This window comes from Myotis nattereri, assembly GCF_964212035.1.
Source record: "Myotis nattereri genome assembly, chromosome: 10".
Classification (NCBI taxonomy): Eukaryota; Metazoa; Chordata; class Mammalia; order Chiroptera; family Vespertilionidae; genus Myotis; species Myotis nattereri.
Window position 1 is genome coordinate 68398047 of NC_138085.1, and position 22464 is coordinate 68420510.

General features: G+C 41.9%; 1 protein-coding gene across 2 annotated transcripts in view; it reads right to left on the reverse strand.

Annotated features, from left to right (window-relative positions):
• LTBP1 (latent transforming growth factor beta binding protein 1) overlaps nt 1-22464 on the reverse strand; it is a gene marked incomplete at its 5' end in the record, with an annotated part of 337472 nt that overhangs the window by 143185 nt on the left and 171823 nt on the right. For both annotated transcript variants that reach the window (XM_081101363.1, XM_081101362.1), the window contains 2 exons: nt 802-904; nt 21063-21337. In XM_081101363.1, coding sequence (XP_080957489.1) covers nt 802-904; nt 21063-21337 — 378 coding nt within the window. The remainder of the gene's footprint in view (nt 1-801; nt 905-21062; nt 21338-22464) is intronic.

Genomic DNA, 22464 nt, shown 5'->3' on the forward strand with positions numbered 1-22464 from the left:
GTAAGAAGAAAAGGGGAGAGTACTGGGTTCTAGTTACTATCAATTGCTTTTTTACAATCATTTCTTCATTTGAGCTTTTTTCTTTTTAAGTGAATTTTGGAAAGTTAGAGTATAACAAAAACTACAACAGCAGTTATGGCTGTTAATAAAAACTTCATTTAAGAAATTTAACCTCAGAAATCACAACTGCACTGACTTTTTATAGGATTTGAAACATGTCATTATCACCTTAAAAGCTATCCTGTTTTCTCTTCACATAAGAAAAGAGATCCTGTTTTATTTAGTATATCACCTCTTAAAAGACTTTTTTAAAAATATGCAATCTGAGTGAAGGAGGCAACTCATAACTGTACTTATTAAAAAAAAAACAGAATGAGCCACCAGAAAGTGGCTCAGATGGCTCAGATGGTTGGACATCGACCTGTGAACCAGGCGGTTGTGGTTTGATTCCCTGTCAGAGCAGGGGGCATGCAGGAGGTGTCCGATCAATGATTCTCTCTCATCAATGATGTTCCTATCTATCTCTCCCTCTCCTTTCCTCTTTGAAATCAATAAAAATATATTTTTTTTAAAAAACACACACACTAAAAAAAAACAAAACAAAACAAAAAAAAACCCCCACAGAACGGGTATAAAACTTTTCTCAGACTTGTAAGGTTTCTGGAGGTGCAAATTTTTGCACGATGTTCTACAATTCAATAAGAGTTCTTTGAAAGTTGAATGTCCCACCATTAAAACAGTGATCGTAAGGAAACAGATGTGCTACATTAACCTGCAAAGGAAAGAGGACGTGTCACTTACATGGCTTCTTGGGGCATTTCTGGCATTTGTGAAAGCCCCAGGAGGTCCCCACGGTTCCACAGCAGTCCTCCTGCTTGGAGAGGCCAGGGAGCGCTTTGCCACACTGCAATGATGGGGTGTGAAATACGCAGGTTAATTGAGTGCAGGACGCCCCACTCTAGAGCACTGCTGAGCTTCAGCCACATTATAAAACAGTCATGTTGTTATCAACAGAATTAGAGAGGGGAAAAACACCTCTAAAACTTCAAAACAGAACACCATGACGGAGTTAAGACCACACTGAAATGAACAGGCATATTTCTAGAGCTTCCTGGCATTGTTAGTCTTACGAGAATCTGTCACTGTTCAGAGCGCTTTATAAAACTTACGCTTCCAAGCCCTTTTTTCTCTTAATAGAACCTGCAAATGTAAAAGATCAATATAAACCTTTAAAATTTTAGTTTCAACTATCAGCGGATCACCAGGAAGCAGCACTCCAAGGGCAGGGTAGGTGTGTAAACCTTGAGAATGTGGCAACGATCCCATCTACAAGGGGCTGTTGGTCTCCCTATAACCCCAGGGCCCGGGCAGGAGAAGAACAGAGAGGACAATACACGAAATGCTCACTGGCTGAGCCAGATCAGCTCTCACGCTCCAGCAGTGGCGAAGGCGCCAGGCAGCCAAGCGGGCTGACCTAGGAGGTCGGCCAAGCTGGGAAGACACTGGCAGGTCTATACGAGACCAGGAGGCAGACGAGCAGGGCTGGAGGCCACTGACCAACGGGAGCTGCCCAATGTAAAGATCCATCTCATGGCCTTGGTCAGCCACAGGAAGTCAGGGAGGCTGAGAGGCAGGGGTCTGAAGAGAGACCAACTCAGTGAGGTTGGGAAGGTCTAGGAAAGCAGACTCTGCTCTGAGTGCCGATCCTGGGCAGGGAGGACTACTCCACCCCTACTGTGCAGGCTGAGCCCACATCTCAGGGGTCGGTCCGTGGCCTTCATCTGCCTCAGCCTCCACAAAATCCTCTAGCGGTTTCAAGAGTCATCTTTCCAAAGACAAATCTGATCACATTCCTCCATGGATGACACACCGGCAGTGACTCCCACTGTCTGAAGGCTGCAAACGCCCTGGCCTGACAAAGAAGGTCCTTCCTATTCCTGCCTAAGACAGCTTTTCTGACTTTCTCTCTGCCCCCCTTCACCTCTCTACACCCATGCTTCAGGCATCCTAAAAAGACAACAGGTTTCTAAGCTGTCTTTCCGAAAGCTGTGCCTTCTCTCTCTGATGGCCCTCCCTTTTTCCTTTGCCAGGAGAAACTTTCTTATCTCATGAGCCCCAACTCTGAGTAACCATCACCTGAAGCCTCATGTCTCCTCAGTTTTAGTAAGTTCCTCCCTCCTCTTTCCTCCAGCACTTTTCTCACAGTCCCACAGTCTCTGCAATGCATTTTACTTGAATGTAGACGTATCTTATTTGCCTTTATATTCCAGTGCACAGTGCACATCGCAAATGCTCAATAAATGCTCGAGGGAGGAATAGAGAGAGGAGGAGGGAGGGAGGGAGGGAGGGAGGGACCAGCTGCCATCCACCCAGGCGAGGAGTGGCTCTGTGAAAAGCAATGGAAATCGGCCAATGCACAGAGGCCAGCGAGCAGGACACTGTGGCAGCAAGTCGGGCAGGTGGTGTGCCTTCCAAAGGCAGCAGGGAGTGGACACGGTCACCTGGCAGCCTCCAGGGACGTCTTCTCTCCCACGGGTCCCTGCATGCTGCATTCTGAGGCGCTAAGTGATCCAAATGAAAAGCGGAACCAGAGGTGGCCCAGCCCAGTTCATGAATTTTCAGTTACATCATAGCTTTGAAGTCATTAGGTTGTGTGTTTGTTTGTGGTGTTTAATGATTCTGGCAGGATGTTGTGTGCGCTCCAAAGCTGGAACATGGTGAGAGAGAGAGGGGGAGAGCGAACACATGAACAAATGGAGAACCTGAGAGAAGAAAACCACAGACGGGCTGATTCAAGTAGTACCCAGACTCCTTCAGTTTAATCTCAGAGGCTGCCATGTGAAATGCAAGGCAAGGAAGAAGGAAGAGGCAGTCATACGACTAGGAATTTCAAACTGATGAAATAAACGGCCATGTAGGTGGTACCAGGCATACGACTAGGAACACAATGGTCACGTTAAGAAAAGGTGAAGGGATCGAGAAGTACAAACTGGTAGTTACAACACAGTCACAGGGATTTAGCTAGAGCATTAGGGAATATAGTCGATATACTGTAATAACTACGTATGGTGCTGGGTGGGTACCTGACATACCGGGGGGAACACTTCATGAAGTATATGACTGTCTAACCACCAAGCTGTGCACCTGAGACTAATACAACAGAATACTGAATACAAACTGTAATTGAAAAAAATATTTTAAGAAAGGACACAGCAGTCTCCACTGTGGCGATCTGCTGTCTTTCCAGTTTTATCCATCAGACTGATGGGAGACACCGGTGCACATCACATGTTGATCATTCTTGTATCAGGCTCTTCGGGTTCTTCTCTTCATCATGCAAAACTCTCAACACTTGCTGATTTTATATGCTCAAACATTTAGTAGCAGTTAAAATCCAATTTTCACATTGGATTCCGAGAATGTTTGACTTGGTACGGCAAAAATAAACCATGTCTCTCTACCAGGCCTCACAAAAGGTACCAGGTTTTCGTTACAGGACTCGGGCCGCTTTATCCCATGGCTTTGTTTTTGCAGGTCCACAGCCAAGAGCAGCACAAGCCTTCCAAATTGATGAAATAAACGGCCGTGTAGGTGGTACCAGACACTGTGTTTCTCCCCCAAACTGGGTCTGCACAGCATGAGAACAGGCTGCAAGGGATGAAGGCAGGCGTACAGCAAGACTCTACGTTCTAGGTATGTACCCTTTTAGTGTCTGAGCTGTGAAGAGCTTTCAACATGTGGCCAGAAACTCCACCCGAGAGATCTTTGTGGCCATACTCAGGGCTCTCGCACGAGACAACCCAATACCATAGGTCCTCCCTGGATGTGGGAAATAGTTAGAGGAAATGAAGGCAGAGGAAGGATCTTCTCTCCTCCATGCCGAAAGGCCACGTGGGAGAGACCACATAGAAGAGGATGCTGGAATTCAGAGTCTCCTCTCAGACGGGAGGATTCTGCTTCTCCATGAGACATAATTACATGGACACAGACTGATTCTGCCTAACTACATTTTTATGCCCAGATTGAGGTGAGTTTTACAAGTGAAAAACACAAGTGGAATTTCTCCTATGTGAATCATTCACCACATTTTCAAAGAAAGCCAGTCTCTCATTTCACGGCATACCTTGTGCATAAGCAATCCAGTAGAAGTGTGCTACACTTACAACCCTAAGTTCAGCTATTTCAAGTCAGAAAGAAAATTCTATCCTGTCAAAGGGGCAATGCGCTTTAGCTCCCCCCAAAATTCATACAACTCCATGCTGCAGATTAGGGGACACTGAGTCCACACACCCATGCTAGGATTCTGCAAACGCATGACCCACATAGAGCAGTGCAAAGGGAACAATGAAGGTTCTTGTGAGAAACCGCCTATTGTCTTCACTAGCAGAGAGGTTCAGACAGAGAACCTGGAAGGCTGGTGACCTCTGAGGTCCTAGCAAAGGTCAGAGCTGTGCACACCACCTTTGTTAATCCAGATAATGGTAGCTGAAGCAACCTCCCTACCTTTACTCATGTAAATCCTTATTGATAAAATAGTCTGTGTGTCACTGGAACCTCCCTGCCTAAGAGCTATGGGTGTATCCCATACCAATAAAAGCTTGGAGAGGCTTGAGCACAGGAAGAAGTCCTTCCCCTTGTGTTGGACTTACCCGCCTGGCCCCCAATATTCCCAAATTATCTCTTGTCTCTTCTCTTTCATTTGTGTGCGGCTCCTCTTCCAGATCCTGAACCCTGAACCATGCGGGACGTGGAAAGGAAACATTTACCACAGGTTCTGGCAACCATGCCCTGTGGGTATCAATTAAAGGAAGTAGAAAAAATAAACACTACCTGTAGCCATGATGGCAGAGTTCATACATGTTAAAACGTGTTTCATGAAGCTAGTTACATGATGAAGTAGGACTAGTTACAAGTCCTATTAGTAGGACTTGGCGGCTGCAAGTCACAGGAAGAGAGGACCCAACTCATTAAACAGGAAACCATTTCAACATTTAACGCCCCTCAACAATGGAAGATACTGACATCTTCACTCGGAGCACAGACTGAGTGAACACCTCTCAGGAATGCCCAGAATATAAAGCAGATGACTTCTATGGTATATGCCAGGTCTAGGGTTCTATGTTCAATATACTGTATACTGATATATATATATATGATTTAGGAAATGTAAATTAATAGACACTAAAGCCAACCTCAAGTACCTCTGTTGCTCTCACATCTATAACAGGACCATGTCAGATGCACTCCTAACCACCTCTTTTGTCTGATTCATTGAAACCCTTGCAAGAGTACACAACACCATTTTTAGGCAGGAGCTGAAGCTAGACAGTGACTCAACTGCTATATTGAGGAGAAAGAGATTCCAAAAAGATAGAACAACTCTAGCTACACCCAGGGCCCACCATCAACAGGGAGAGGACCCGGGGTGAGTGGGTAGGAGGAGAAGGGCAGACAAAGGCAGGCCCAATACAAAGAAGTGGGGAAAGTCAGAGAATGAGCTGGAGCTGAACCAGGGAGAGTATTCCAAACTTTCGACTCAATTTGTAGTTGGGGATCAAAGGAGACAGGGAAAGGGAAACATCCAGTTTCTTTTCCCAAAGCAAAACGGTTTGGATTGCTTCCAATTTAATATTTGGCATCTTCAAAGTAATGGCAGACACAGAAATATTGATAAAGAAGAAAGAAAGAAAGAAAGAAAGAAAGAAAGAAAGAAAGAAAGAAAGAAAGAAGAGGAGAAGATTAAGTGTTTTTATAAAAGTATAATTTTTATATCTGGTGATTCCCCTCAAAAGTAAAAAAAAAAATAATTATTGGGATAGAGTATATCATTAATGGGGGGGTGGAGAAATTATATGTAAGGTAAACATGACCTGTAATCATCAGAGGACCAAAAAAATTGAAATTGAGTAATTATCAAAGGCTTATTGATTATTCTCAAATAGCAGAAAGGACTTAAGTTCAGCATAAATGATCTCTTTTTTTAACAAGACATGTTCTAACACAAAGCAAACACCCGGGCGTCTCCATGTTCAGTAGAGTCAGTGCTTTATGAATGAGAACTTGACCTTTCCACACAATCATGTTCCCTGTGGGCCCCATAAAAGGAAGTGTACAGATAACAGTAGCTGAGAAAATGACAAGACATAGCTTTTGAAGTTGGACCAACATGGGTCCAATTACCACCTACATGGCCATGGGCAAAATTCTCAACCTTTGCCTACTTCCTCCTCAATATAATGGAACTAAAAATGTCCATTTTCATAAAGCTCTCAAGAGGACTGAGATAAAATACACAAGAGACAAATCCTACATAAAAGATGGCCAGCATCCATGAGAATCACTCTCAGTATTAGACTCCTTCCTCCAGGGCCCTCATTTACAAACAAAGGACCGAGGAATCTAACAGTTACTCCATATACCAGTGATGGCAAACCTTTTGAGCTCGGCCTGTCAGCATTTTGAAAAACCCTAACTTAACTCTGGTGCCGTGTCACATATAGAAATTTTTTGATATTTGCAACCATAGTAAAACAAAGACATATTTTTGATATTTATTTTATATATTTAAATGCCATTTAACAAAGAAAAATCAACCAAAAACATGAGTTCACGTGTCACCTCTGACACGTGTGTCATAGGTCCGCCATCACTGCCATATACAATATCCCAGAGTCAACTTACAAAGAAGAGATATGTAAATAAATAGTTCAGATAGACATAGAAATAAGAAAAATAAGGTATTCTTAAAATTTTACTTAAAATGCCCAGGTTTTCACAAAAGTGTTCTGGCTAATAAAGAAACGCTCAGAGAATAAATGCTGTGAAGGATTTGTAATTATATGAATCTCATCTTAATTCTACTCAAGAAGCACAACCTGGTGTCTCTGAATTACAATAATTCAACCAGTAAAATCAATGTTCAAAGACAGCAGACAATTTTACTTTAGGAACATCAAGATCTTTCTGGTCATGGACCATGTCTTGGTGCCAGAAGACCAAGACTATGAAGCTAAAACAGTGGAGCCCGCTCTGCCTCTCCTCACTGTAAACATCCCTGGTCCAATCATAAGACACTGGAGAACACAGAACTCCCTAACACAGATCCCAGAGAAATAGCTGTCCTTTCATGTCCGGCTAGTGATGTAGACTGAATGTGTGTGTGCCCCTCCCCCCAAATTCGCATGTCAAAGTCCTGACCGCTAGTGTGATGGTATTAGGAGGTGGGGCCTTTAGGAGGTGATTAGGTTTAGATGAGATCATGGGGGTGGGGGCCGTGATGGAATCAGTGTGCTTATAAGGAGAGGAAGAGACCAGAACTCTTTCTCCCTTTGCCATGGCGAGGGTGCAGCAAGAAGGGGAGTGTCTGAAAACCAAGAAGAGAAATCTACCAGAAAGTGAATCTGTCAGCACCTTGATCTTAAGACTGACCATCTCCAGAACTAGGAGAAAATACATGTTGGTGGTGGAAGCCATTCAATCTATAGTATATTGTTATGGCAGCCCAGAACAACTTACACAGATAGCCATGGTTTCTTGTGAACCCTCCTTCCCCGGAAGAGATGGACTAAGAGCCAGGATGAAATAGTGAAGAGAACGATGGAGTAAAAACCAAAAAGCCGAAGTCTTAGTCCTCACCAACCACAAGCAAATTAACTTACTTCTCTGGACTTTAACATTCTCATCATTAAAATTTTAAGGATAAACGAATTGCTAATACTCATTGATGTGCCTCAAATCTATGATTTCATGAGGGTATCCTGGGAGCTATGGTGGAACGGTGTCCTGTGTCATGGCAAGCCAGTGAAGGTCAGTGTTCCTTAAATGTCACCTGCCTGCCAGGTTGACACACTAGATTCCGTAATGCCACCTGTTACCTAGTCCTAACATGATGCTCTGACCTGGACCAACTTGACAAGTGATGTCCAGAATGGGCCTCCTCTTCTCTACCCTACCTCTTGCCTACCCCTTCCTTACCAGTCTATACTCACAAAAAAAGGCAGCTCTATCTTCCTGAAAGTCATTATGGCTCTTCAATGGCTCCTTTCTAGATTACATTATAATAACTAATTATAATGAACTAGAGGCCCTGTGGACGAGATTCGTGCACTCAGGGGAGGGGCGGGGGGTCCCTCAGCCCGGCCTGCGCCCTCTTGCCGTCTGGGAGCCCTCGGGGAATGTCCGACTGACAGCTGAGGCCCACTCGCCATGCCATCAGGTGAACATCCTTAGCGCTGCCACAGAGGCAGAAGAGGCTCGCTGCGCTTACCAGCTGTGAGCTGGGCTCAGGGCTTCTGGGTGAGTAGCGCTCCCCTTGTAGGAGCCCACTGACCACCAGGGGGCAGCTCCTGCATTGAGCATCTGGCCCTTGATGGTCAGTGCACGTCATAGTGACTGTTCATTCCGCCATTCGATCAATTTGCATATTAGCCTTTTATTATATAGGATGATACATTATCAATAGGCAAAATATCAAAAATTATTGGAGACGGTTACAGAGATGCAGATGTTGTCTGCCTTGACCTGTGACCATTATCAAGTCACATTAGAGTCAATCAACTCATACTGCACAGTGTCCCATAAATCATGACATCTGTGCAGTTGCCATGCTCACTTCCGCCCACACCCAGAAGTACCTTATTCCAATGTTCTGCCATAAAACTCTCAGGGATTCTGGCAGACAGAAGTTACAACCTGAGTACAATGAATCTGGTTGAGGGATGTGAATGCCATTTTTGGAAATCTTGGACTTCTTTAATAAAAACAAGAATGAGGTTCCTTATGGGGAAAGTTCTCACTGTATGTAATGGGTTGGATTAATCCAAACCTCTGTCACAGACCTTCTTTGTTCCTATCATCAATCTTTTTGCTATGATATAAACACATCTCCCCTCTGGCAAAGTAACTTTTGCCCATCTTCCGAGGAAATGGCGTTCTCCTAGCCTCTGGACCAACTATAGCTCCAAATTAAACTGAAAACCCCCCTGAGAGCTCTTCAATGTCTATGTACAAGAGCATTAAATATGTTTATATCCGTGTGCCAATAAGAAAGAGGGTCCAAATCTCTGAACCCTATCACTAATGCAGCTACGGCAACATTATTTGATCAACTTGTTCTAAAGGCCCGTTGTCATGAAGGAGAATAGTGTACGATGGAGCACTGGCAGGCTAACAAGCATTGTCTCATAAGAAGAAGAGGAAAACGCTTAAATACTTCCAGATTTTCTAAAAGAACTTGTAAAAAATTTGCTTTGGCTTGAGCAGAACATTCTTCATCAGCAAGGTTGGTTGTTGTTTTTTTAATCCACCCAGCTTTCTTTTGTTAGAGTAATTAAAACAACGTTAGGTATTTTGAGGTATCTGGTACCACCCTAATCCTCTGATATTTCAGGCTATTGATTTTATAAAGTATCAACTGTGACGGGGGCATTAACTGCTGGAAATGTATCCACATCGATTTCTGAGAGTGTATTTGTTTAAAGCCTGCTGAAGCCAAACCATGGGCTTCAAGGAATTCCAGACAACTACTTTAGTTTATGAAATGGTATTTTAAAAGTTACACCAAGACAAAAATGGTTTTAAAGTAACACACAAAGGGAAATAACTCTTAAGCGTGAAACTTCTGATTTGACATCTTTTCTAAAGAAATGATCAAATTTGGGCTGCCTATTTTATCCATCTCTACAATGATTTGAGCATGTCAATAGTCAAGTCTACCAGGTGGTGATACATGTGTGTCTTGCTATTCTTAAGTTGCAAAAAGAGTAGCTAAGTATTGTCATGACTGTATTTCTGACATGCTAATTCCTATTAGCCTTTCCTTGCAGCAAAACAATATGAATGACATCATACATGCTAGTGCTAACTGGTAAAAATATTAAAAAAGTTTAAGTTCCATTACCAAGGATGTGTCTAAAAGGATACACTCCTATTAAGGGAGGAAATAAAAGTGGGTATATAGGCATGGTTACTATTACTATGGCAATCAGATCACTCCCAAATGATGAGCGTAAAGGCCTCTTTTCCCCAATGCTTATTCCTACAACTGTATTGAGAGACATTTTCTATATTAAACTTCAATGTCTGTCCGTTTCCTTTTTATGTATATAGAGATATTGAAAGGAACAAAAACCATGTGGGGCCTCACAGCACTATGTACATTGTAACACGTGCCTCATTGGGTTAAGCTTTCCATTTTTTTGTGTCGTATCCAAGTACACAGAACTCAAAACTAATAATTACTTGTGGTTTGGTTGCAAGTAGCATAGAAAAACTGAATGCCACAAATCATATTAATAGCTTTTTTTAGTTCTCTGCAAGCAGGGAATCAAGTCTGTCTCGACCACTGCTCTGCCACTTGGCAGGAACATTTACAGCTCACCTAAGAACCACTTGCTTCCCGCCATGTCCCAGCTCCCTAACTATATTAGTCAGCTCGGGCTGCCATACAAAATACCACAGATTGAGGCGGGGGAGCGGCTTAAACACAGACACTCCTTTCATCACAGTTCTGGAGGGTCAAGTCCAACCTCAAGATGCCATCAGGGGCCGTCTGGATGAGGACTCCCGTGCTGGCTTGCAGGAGGCCACTGTCTTGTTGTGTCCTCAACATGGCAAAGAGAGCAAGCTCGCTGGTATCTCCTAAGAACACTAATCCTGCCGGCCAGTGTGGCTCAGTGGTTGAGCATTGACCTATGAACCAGGAAGTCACAGTTTGATACCCTGTCAGGGCACAGGCCCAGGTTATGGGCTTGATCCCCAGTAGGGGGCATGTAGGAGGCAGCCAATCGATGATTCTCTCTCATCACTGATGCTTCTATCTCTCTTTCTCTGCAATCAATAAAAACATGTATTTTTTTAAAAAGAACACTAATCCTATTGTTTTCAGGGCCCCACCCTTATTAATTCACTTAATCTTAGTTACCTCCTTACAGACTATCTCCAAATACAGCTGCAATGGGGTTAATGCTTCAAGTTATGTATTTGGAGGTGGAACACAATTTAGCCATAACATTGCCATAAAACTAACAATGAGAGAGGGCCATGTAACTCAGTCTGTGTAATGGGCTTCGGGAAAAGTCCTGTGTGTCCCCTGCAGTAAGCACCTCTCTCCCTCTGCTACAGGAACTGAGGAGGCTGTGTATTCTAGACAGCACATCAGGAACACGGTGAAACCACCATTAGCCTGAGTCCCTGAGAGGTGAGTAGCACAGGGGCCCCTGCTCACCTGTCAGACATCTAGTGCATACAAAATAGAAGTTTTTGTTGTGTTTGTTACTACAGCACAACCGAGCCTAATCTGACTGATGCTCATATATTTACTAACTACTCACCTGTGCCCAGCACTGAGCTCAGCTCATAAGAGCCGCGCCCTCATGAAAAAGACAAGCTTTGGGAGGTGCTGGCTTCTGAAAGAAGTGTCTTAAGTCAGTGTGGATTTGAGAGATCATTCTAGGTGTTGTATCTGATATTTGTATAGCTTGCTCTGTCCACAGATCTGGTGCCATTTGTTAGTATCAGTGGGATCTAGGATCGTGGAAAAGAAAGATGTCAAAATCATCATAGTCAGAGGACTGTCGAGCTAAAAGAGGTCTTGGTAGTCCTCTCAGCCAAACCAGTTATTTGTAAAGTAAAGAAACTGAGGGCCAGAGAATGGTGAGTTTGCCAAAATGGAAAAAAGAGCTATCGACTTGGAAATAACAACACAAGTCTGTCCCTACCTCTGTGAGCTTCAAGTTTCACTTAGGTAACTGGGAGACAAGACTACCTACTTTTCCTTGTTTTGAAGTTGTTCTGAAGGCCAACCAAGGCCATAACTGTGAATGTTCTCTATCAGCTATCAATTTTATAAAAATACACTGTCTTCCTAAGATGCCTGCCCCAAAGCCACAGGATATTAAGACCATTTTCTTAACAACTCTATTAAAGCTTGCACAATCTAAACCAATCCTCCTCAAGGTGGTCATCTTGAAGGCACTTCCGTCTTTGTTCAAAATATTTAGAACTCCTCTGTCTGGATTTCAGAGTTCTCTTCAGGGCTAAGGACATGTTCTTTTAAATACCTTCAGTGGTGGCAAATCCCTGCTCCCTGGAGGCTGAATTGACCATAGGAAGTTTCCAGTTCATTGAGACTACAGTAAATGAGGGAGCTGCAGGAGATTAAAGAAAGACTGACTTTTCTGTGCCGCTCATGAACTGGTTCTGAAACAATTCTTTTGAAACAGAAATTTTGAAATACAGCCGCAGTGTTACTAGAGTAAATGCAGAGTCTCAGAGGGAGATCTTGTTGAAAGAGAATCTCCAATCTATATTTATATATATAAAAAGCCTGTGGCCACAACGCTGTAATGCCGTAACGACCAAACAACCAGTCACCAGGAGGTGCATTGATGGATCTCACTGGCGCGGTGGGTCTGGGTCTGGGGTCTCGCACAATTTCGGTTCACACAGTGTGGCCCACAGGCTCTGATCGCAGCAAGGCTGGTGGCTGGAGGACAGGGTGGCGGGCAGATGGGTGTGGCGAGGCGCGTGCGGGTGGGCGGGGCAGTGAGCAGGTGAGTGGGGCGTGCATGGGTGAGCGGGGCCATACTATTTCTCGAGCTGGGCTTCTAGTTTTACATATAAATCTCTTACAAACAAAAGGAGGGCAAGAGAAGAAAAATATGGAAGGATGGGAAAGAAAACAAAAACAGGACTATCACGGTGGCACGGAAGGTGCAGGGGGGAGTAGGACAATTACTCTGTTGTCGCTCAACATAGGGCCATGTTGCCTTTTTCACTGTAACTTTATGGATCAGATTGCAAAGGGCTGGCTTTTTGGGTTGTTTTTTTTCCGGTTTGGGGGTGGTTTATTTATTTATTTATTTATTTTAGTAAAACAGATGATTCCACTTCATCTGAACAAATTTCAATTCCAAAGTATCATGTAGACAATGCCAAGAAACAACATCAGACCCTAGAAATACCAGCTGTGACTCTTTAAACATTTTTGTAATTTACAGAGCCTAAATCAACCATCAATTTAAGCCATGGTCTCTTAAAACTACTTCCAACATGCTCAACACTATCATCTTCCAATGTAACGACCACAAGATCTTACCACTTTGCCAATATCAGAAGTGATGTAACTTCCGCTCTGTAACACACTGCCCCATAATTATTTTCAATGCCTATTCTGCACAAGCAAGAGTCTAAGTATTAATTGGTGTGTTATTATAGTGAGCCCTAGAGGTATAAAACACAGAAATTGGATATCCCATGTCATGATAAAGGCATTTTCATTGCCAATAAAATGCAAACCTTCTGAGAGGATGGGCGTGGGAAGAACCAAAGAAGCATGGACTTGCTCGTCTATGAAACAAGTCAGGCTCAGTGAACACTGGACTCTGGTGTCCAAAGATATTGGTCTGGGTAAAGACTGGATATTGGGCAGGAGGAAAGGTAATGTCTGGGTCATCACCCATTCTCTGAAGTCCTCTACTTCAGTTCTAAGAATCTGTATTTTGATGATCCTAACAGTTCAGTCCCATATTCTCCATCCAAATAAAGCTAGCCATCCTCCCTGCCACTTGGCATGAGCCCAGGGACACGCAGACATGTTCCCTTTCACAGACAGCAGCTTCCCCTTTGGATCCAATCCTCATCTACACCATCTTTTCAACTCCAGGAAAGAAGTCCCTGCTTGAAGCTGGCAGGGCTTGGAGGAGCAGGATTGGCAATACTGTGGCTCCGGGCACCTCTCACGGAGGTGTGCGTACCTTCCGCGATACCTCTGCTGTGGACACAGGTAAGGGTTGGCAAGGATGGCCCCTGCAGAGCCACTGGAGACAACCAGACTCACTCACACTCAATTAAATGCCTCTTGGATTGTGCCAAAGCAGTGTTTGAGTGGGACACTGAAGAAAAGCATAGGAAGGGCCTGGTGTTAATGACGTATTCCACCTGAAGAAGACCAAACATCAGTAAATGCAGTCAGCGCGCCCCAACATGTCTCTCTGCTCGTGGAGAAGGCAGACATCTGGTGGCTCCCGCCCTGCCTGCCTTACGCCCTGCCAACAGCACCTCAGCAAGGTGAAGTTCACCTGGGAGGGCTTGCCCTAAGGGCACGTGAGCTGCGGAAATGGGCAACATACATACCTGCTGACCCAGTTCTCCTTCCGACATCAAGAATAATACATATAACACATACATGACAGGCTAAGAGTCTCTGGTAAGTGTTTGATAGTTACTCTTTCATTAGACTTCTCATCTATGTTAGTGGGTGTCGTTTTTGGTCTCAATCTAGGGAAAGAACCAATGTGACATGAGTCTGGCATTATCCCTGTCAGAAGAAAACTATTATTTCACCAGTGCTCTAGGCTGCCCCTCAGTTATACTCCTCCAGTCAGAGCAGAGGGAATCCTCTGGAAATTAAACATTAGGTCTCCAAGCAGAACTGATTATTCCAACTCCCTTGGTAGGCTACTAAATTCGCTTTCCATCCTGAGCAGAGATTTTGAACATCTTCAGCCCATCTCTGTATCTATGTCTGTACCTACTCATCCACCTGTATTCTCCCTGCCGTAGGGAACTGACAGGCACGGCACCTGTTCCCCCTCCTTCCTCACTGGCTCATGTGTGGGGAAAACCAAGAAATATTTTTCTTCAAAGTCTTGTGACAGAGTATCGAGTTTTTTTTTAAAGTACTTTCAGCCATGTAATTAGGATACTTTCCACTTCAATGAACTCACACTTTCCTGTTAATTTCTCTACGATGCTTATTAAAAAAAAACATTTTCTTAAATAAAAGCTAAGTGCATCTGTTTGGCCCTTTAGAAGTGTGTGTTTATGTGTGCATGTGTGCGTGTATGTGTGTGTGTGTTCCAGTGCTAAGGTTTAGAGTTTGATGATGCTATTGAATTTATCTGCCAAGAGACCTATCTCCAATTAAATAATCTTTTTCTCCAATAGCCCATTCTGTTTCCATTTTTCCTGTCCAAAAAGAGCTGTTGGAACAACTTCTGAAAGTTCTAAGGGGATCCCAAACAATTCTCGTGCCACTTTAACTCGGTTTTGCCCCAGGTCTTATTATTTATATGACCAATAATTAAAGGGGAAAAAAGGCTTTTCCAACAATTTTACATCAAGTACTGATCCTCTCTTCCTATTCCATAAACATTATTGTCTTCTGTAGAATACATCTTAAAGAATTTAATCTTAGTTTGTTTCTTGTGGGTGTTTTTTTGTTTGGGGTTTTTTGTTTTTTTACTGTTAAGGGAGATTCTATGGTTGTAAACTATAAGAGTTGGTTTGGATATTATTTGATCATCTTTATCTGTGTAAGGACACTGTACTAGAAATATCTTTTATTCCGTTTATCTTTACTCCAGCTTTTCCAGCATTTTCGTTCTTCTTAGTTAACTCGGGTGTGACTCTGTGGACTTTTCTGATCTTCTGGCATTTGCAATAAGATCCTGAAGAGTTTTTTTCTCATCCTACAATGCCTGTGTCTAATGAAGGAGCACATTCCCCCCTTTAACAAAGAGCAGAGGATTGCACACCCAGGCAATGGCAGACCCCAGCGTGGAAGCTGAACCTTGAACCCTACATCATGATTTTGAACTCTCCACAGACAAGACAAGGTCTTTTCATACCATCTGGCATCATTAAGTAACTATAAATATTTATTTCCAGCAATTAGGCAATAAATAAAACATGTTGGAAACAACCAAAAACTCACATGCCAAGTAAGTTTCAAATTGAAAGCAAAGGTCACAATGGAAAGCAAAGGGTGCCCTTGCACAATGGGAAAGGTACATACATTCAATGTCCCTGTGGAACAAAAGTAGATCACAGGGGTATTTTCTGAAATTTGGCCTCTTCTTATAGAGGAACACTAGCATAGAAATGTTCACGTTTTAAGCACATGTAAACATGAGATTATCTTGAAAGTAGCTGGTAATTGTAACCACTGGAGATGTAATTCTAACTTGATCTATACAGTGAGCAAACTCTCCAACATGTTTTCAAATATACATGGTGCACCCTGTCTACTGCAGGAAGTCAGGTACCTAACTCTGTCAAAGCTATGACTTGTCAAGTACTCGAAACTTGATTTACATTCAAGAATCCAATTCCTCCTCCAAGCCACCCCATATATTTATTGGATTAATTTCTATTCTTTTAATACTTTCAAGGAAATTAAATGATGTCTGTACCTAGCCCAATGCACATAAAAATCAATACTTTATATGATGTTAAGACTCAGAAATTATTATTAGGACACTGAGAGATCGAACATCGCTTTCCACAATAGGAAGGGTCCCTTCCACCCATATCTTGACACTGTCAAGGTGGGAAACATTATAGTTGTTTCTGATTCCATTATTCCTGTTCTTTTCTCTTTATATACATGCCAAAGAAATGTCCTCTGTTCTCATGAATCTATCATCACTAGATCTATTCACTAACCACTGAATTTTTCTCCATTGATCCTCTTTCACTCCATCTCTAACACAGCTTTGGATTTCCCAATTGATATCCAAGAATACACCGTTCTTAATGTCATTCAAGAATGAGGCTGCTTAAAACAAGATGTAGCTACTCATCTTCATCTCACAACCCTCCCCCAAGGGCCAGTTAATCAATCATAGCGAGCATTTATCTGATTTCTGAAGCAAGGGAATTCAGAATAGTCCTACTCATCACCATCTTTTTCTTCGCAGCAGCCCATAATCAAATCCTGATGCTTGATTCTTTGCAAAAGCCCTTATTGTCATCTCTTTATTTTCAACTTTTCTCCTAGATTAGACCCTGATCATTTCACAATTGGACGAAGGCCAACTTCTCTTCCCTGGCCTGCTCATGTCTACTCCACATCCACCTACCCACCCCATTCATTCAGAACGTGAAACATTTTAAATTATTTTCTAAAAATTCATTAGCTCTTTAAAGTTACAACTTTTAAAATCAGCTTAAAATTATATTATTCCACAGGCATATCTCTGAGATATTGCAGCTTCAGTTCCAGACCTCCACAATGGAGCAAATATTGCAATATAGTGAGTCACATGAATTTTTTGGTTTTCCAATACACATAAAATTATATTTACACTATACTGTTGTCTATCAAGTGTGCAACAGCATTAAGTCTAAAAATATACGTACCTTAATTTAAAATACTGTATTGTTAAAAGAAAATGCTAACTATCATCTGAGTCTGTTGGAAAAACAGTGCCAATAGACTTGCTCAACGCTGGGTTGCCACAAACTTTAAATCTATAAAAAATTCAGTATCTGGGAAGCACAATATAATGAAGCACAATAAAAGGAAGTATGCCTATATTTGTACATTTTGAAAATTTTAATGTTTCCCCCTTTTTATCCTCATAAGAAAATTTCAAATATGCTGAGATATTTGATACTACAATGACCTTATATACCCACTTCTCAGAGTAAACAATTGTTACAATGTTACAATATTTGGGTGTAAATGCATTTGAAGACAAATTATAGACATAACAGCATTTTACCCTAAGTTTTTCATTTATCTTTCAAAAATAAAAACACTGTCCTACAAACCCTAATACCATTATCACACCTAAAAAATTAATAATTCCAAAATGTCATCTAGTATCTAGTCTACACTAAATTTCCCCAATTGTTCCCCAAATATCTTCTAGAGATGGGTTGGCTTTTGTTGTTGTGACTCTTTAGTTTCTTTCTAGAAAAGTCATTCTACTTTTTCCCCATTGTATGATTTTTCTTAAGAAACTGGGCAATAATATCGTATACTATGAATCTGCCTGATGGGGGTGAGTAGGGGTTATGTTTTTAGCTTGTTTCTTTACCCTCACTACTCCCTATCAGTTGGGGTTAGGTGTAAAGGCTTGGTTAGACTCCGATTAAACATATTTGGCAAGGTTAGTTTTAGGGTGATATGCAAAGTTCATACTGGACCACATCAGGGGGCACATGAGGTCAGTTGCCCCACTTTTAATGACTCTGAGTTTGATCACTTGATCAAGGGGGCTTCCCACTATTCTGCCTTGACACCAAGTCATTTCGATGGCCCTGTGCCTCGGGTTTACGAGGCTCCATGCTGTGCAAACATCTGCCAGGAATCCTGAGCCAGTTCACATCTCCAGTCTCTCTGATACTTCTTCCTCACCCATTTCTTGCCAAATTCTCTTTCCTCTGTTTAATTATCCTCCCCCTTTTCTCTGTGACTTTGGCTTCCTAACCAATTGCCCATTTTCCTCCACCACCCAAGCAATTTTTGAAACTCTATTCTATGAAGCTTCCCAGAACTTACTAGTAAATACATTAATCACAGTTCATGCTGAGTTCTCAACCCCAAGCTTTCTGCCTAATTATTAGAATATGCCACAGAAACAAGGCCCATTTCTGCCAAATTTTGTTTTGTATATGCCCTCTTATTGTAGCACACAAACATAGATGCTTACTGATAACTCCATGGCATTATAAGTCTCAATAGTTGAAATCTGCAGCTAATAAGACTATTGCCATGAGCAAGGCACTAGTGAGCATTTATGCAGCTGTTTTTACCATTCATTTTAGAACATCCTTTTTTAATATATATTTTAATTGGTTTCAGAAAGTAAGGGAGAGAGAGAGAGAGTGATAGAAATATCAATGATGAAAGAGAATCATTGCTCGGCTGCCTCCTGCACACCCCCTTTTAGGGATTGAGCCTGAAACCCAGGCATGTGTCCTGACCAGGAATCAAACCTTGATCTCATGGTTCATAGGGTGATGCTCAACCACTGAGCTACTCGGGCCTGGCTTTACCATTCATACGAAATCTACCTATACCTCCCCCTCTAGCTGGGTATGCAAACCAACCATAGCAAGAAAGCACAAACGTTTTCAAATATCTTTGTAGGATACTTCTTATGTACTAGTAACTATTCACCAGTAATGTATTTTTTTCAAGATTGTTCATTATTATTTTCTATAATTTGGATCATCCTAATTGCACTAATTAATCTGGCGATCATAGACATCCAGCACCGTGTCTCACCAACAGGAGACAAATATATACTAAGAATGTTTTCTAAAACCAGGTCTTATTTTGAAGCTTCATATTAGTGACTACACCTGCAAAAAGAATTAAGACTCGAGATCGCTGTCTGGATCATTCAGACCGAATGCCAGAGAGGCATGCAGATAAAGCAGAAGTATTCCATTGAGTTTGAATTATTTAAGTAACTCCCCCAGTTAGCCAATTCATTTTAATTATATGGTCCAGCTTAGGCTGAAAAGTAAATAATGCTTTAATCTTTTTTAGTTAGCACATTTCGGCCTAATATTACACAAGAATAACAAGTTTGTGAATACTTCATTTTCTTGCTTTTTATCATCTGTGTTCCAACTTGGAAACGGGAGAAAGGCACTGGGCACACAATTTTAAAAGGATCTGTTTTTTCCTTCCTCATAACCAAACTAAGGTGAAATGACTAAACAATGCAAATGGCACCAAATTCATCCTCTCTCTCCAAAGCTGGTCCAGGGCACAATTTGTGAAGTGCATGAAGTATATCTTCAGCCCCACTGCCCCTATAAAAAGCTGCTCTTAGCACAACCATCAAGACTTTACTTCAAAGCTAAACTTAAATCAATCCTGTTCCTTCTTCCAAAAAGTATTTGCTTAAACGTGGTCTTCAAAAGCTGTGGCAGGTTTAGGAGGCATTTCAAGTATCTGAGGGCTACACCTATTAACCTATTAACCGGCAAATACTACTACACAACAAAGATTGTGTTTGGGGAGATCAAGCCTTCCCTGCCTTACTGAAGTTACATGACATAAACAATCACTGACTATTATTAAGTTTGAGACTATGGATAGATGAGTATCTTCTAAACTAGCATTTGCATAGTTTTACAACATTTGCAAAACAGTGCTCAGATTACCTTGTCTAATCTTAACAAAACCCAATATTCTTTTCTCCACCTTACAGATAAAAAAGCTGGTTCCCTGCTACCAAGGTCTGGGCCCCTAGTTATAGCCAAGATCGTATAACTCCATATGGTGCTCTTTCTACTCAGGTCTACAAACCAATTTTGCCTTCTTTCCCTGGGAGAAAGGTGATAACTCTACCATGGATTTGCCCAGAACCTAAAAGTATTTTCCAGGTTTCTAAAGCAACAACAATTGATTCTTATTACCCTCAAATATTTCACACACACAATATTCTTTAAATATTCAGGTAAGAAGAGAAACATAATAAATTCACCTCATTTACTCTTCTCATGTGAGGCTGAAATCATGATCAAGTGACAGGAGGAGAACCACAGGACAAAGCTATGTCATAACCACATAATCCCAAAGCAGTCAGCACCAAGTGGTTTGGGTAAAAGAGCCAACATTTTTGTTGCCTTCATTGAGCACTTTCAATGATGAGTTTTAAAAGAAAATCGGCCTCCCTCCTACTTTACGATATAGATATAGGCCTAAAGTTATATGTAAATCCAGTGCTATTTAAAGTGCACTTCAAACATCTCAGTCATTGCCAATCCAGCTATGAGTTTTTATAAAGAAAATAAAAGATCACAAATTATTATTGTGTGATGGGTTCAAACCCAACTACACCTATTAACCTGCAACTACTACAAAAAAGGCATGAGTATTTTCAAAGCCTTTGCAGAATATATCTCAAGCCTGTCACATGTTTTACACACAGATCAACTTAACTGGAAAACAGAAACGGCAGTCAGGGACGTCCAGCAGCGTTTCTGGAAGGTCGCTACTTAAACATTATCTTACAGAGCAGAGGTTGGAAAGCTTTTCCTGTAAAGGGCCTTGCCGACCATATTTTAGGCTTTGCAGATCATACGATCTGGTTGAAACCGAGCCATTCGACCGTTAAAGGCCTGAAAGCAGGACAGGCAATATGGAAATGAATGGATGTGGCTGCGTTCCAATAAAACTTTATGTACAAAAACAGGCCCATGGGTCAGTTGGCCAAGCCCTTCTATAGAAAGTCATTTTACCACATCTGGCTTTCCTCTGAAAATGAGACTTTTCTAGAAAGCACTGCGGAAACAGGCTGGGCAGTGTTGCTCACCTGGGACCCGACGGTTTCCTGGAAGCAGCGGCCAAGCTGGGTCTTCGCAGCCACAGGATAGATGTGAGGAATGACTTGCTGGTGGGAGTACGTGGAGTGGACGGTCTGGGTCTTCTGGACGGGAAGCCCTTGGTAAGAGATCTGGGATTGGCCTGGTTGGGCTTCTTTTACCTTCTGGCCAGTTGGGCCATCGATTCTGGAAACCTGATGTATCTGGACTGAGGCCTCCGGGGGATGCTTCACGTGGATATTGACTATGTTGGGAGGAAATTTCACTGAAACAGATTGGGAGTCAAGACTTGTTAATCATGACGAATTAGCATGCGAGTCAGCGTGAAAGTCAATTTCACTCACATATATACTTATACGCATATGTATTATACATAGGAAAAACTATACAAATGTAATATATACATATATTTGCCACACAGCCATCAAAATAAGTGAGAATAAAAGGATACATTTAATACAAAAATTAAATCTGAATTTATGTTTTAAAAAATCAACTAATTACAAAGAGAAATTAAAACCTCTCGCAGTAACATATTCACTAAGATAATTTTTTCAGGTGAGTCATAAAAGTATGAAATTCATGCAGCTTATGGGGAGGTACATTTTATCAAATAATAGTAATAAAGACTCAAAAGTTGGATTACTTTTGAACTTCTCATTAAGTTCCGATTGCAAAGTTGTGGCATATACTTTTCTACACTAAAAGAGGAAACACAATTTCATAGAGCACAGTTCTCTTGCCCTTAAATAACATATTATGGGTATACGTTGGTGCTTATTGGGACACACACACGAAATACCGAAGTGTGCTATTTTATATCTGTAACAAGACTCACTTTCTGCCACTTTCAAACACAATTTCATCTTCTGATGCTAACATTCGGGTTTTAAAGAATAAGTCAGTAACACTCTCTGAGCCCTTTTTTAAAAACTGTGCATGTCTAAGAGATGCCAGGTTTAAAAGAATGAATGAGTCACAGAATTCCTGAGCTCCAAGCGACCTAGTTTACCTTCCTCTACAGAAGAATATACTGAAGCCCAGTGAGGTTAAGTGATCATTTCAAACTAAAACCAGGCACTCTTCAACTATTAAATACTCTTGTGCTCATCAGCAGGACCAGTGTGATCACTAGCTCATTAATGCTATAAGGACCCCAAATTTCCAACTCGTCTTTCCCTGCCCCAGGCCCGGCCAGAACAGGCCAGGCACATTCATCAGCTCTGGGCGCTATGAGTCATCAGAGAAGGATAGACTCCTTTTTGTTTTCTGTTTCTTAGATACCAAATCTCTATGGCCTAGAAAGCACTTCAGCCACATACCTGGGCCCACATTCTGTCCCTACTGTCATTTCTCAAGCCACAGGTCACATCCTCCTTTCTGTTTCAATAC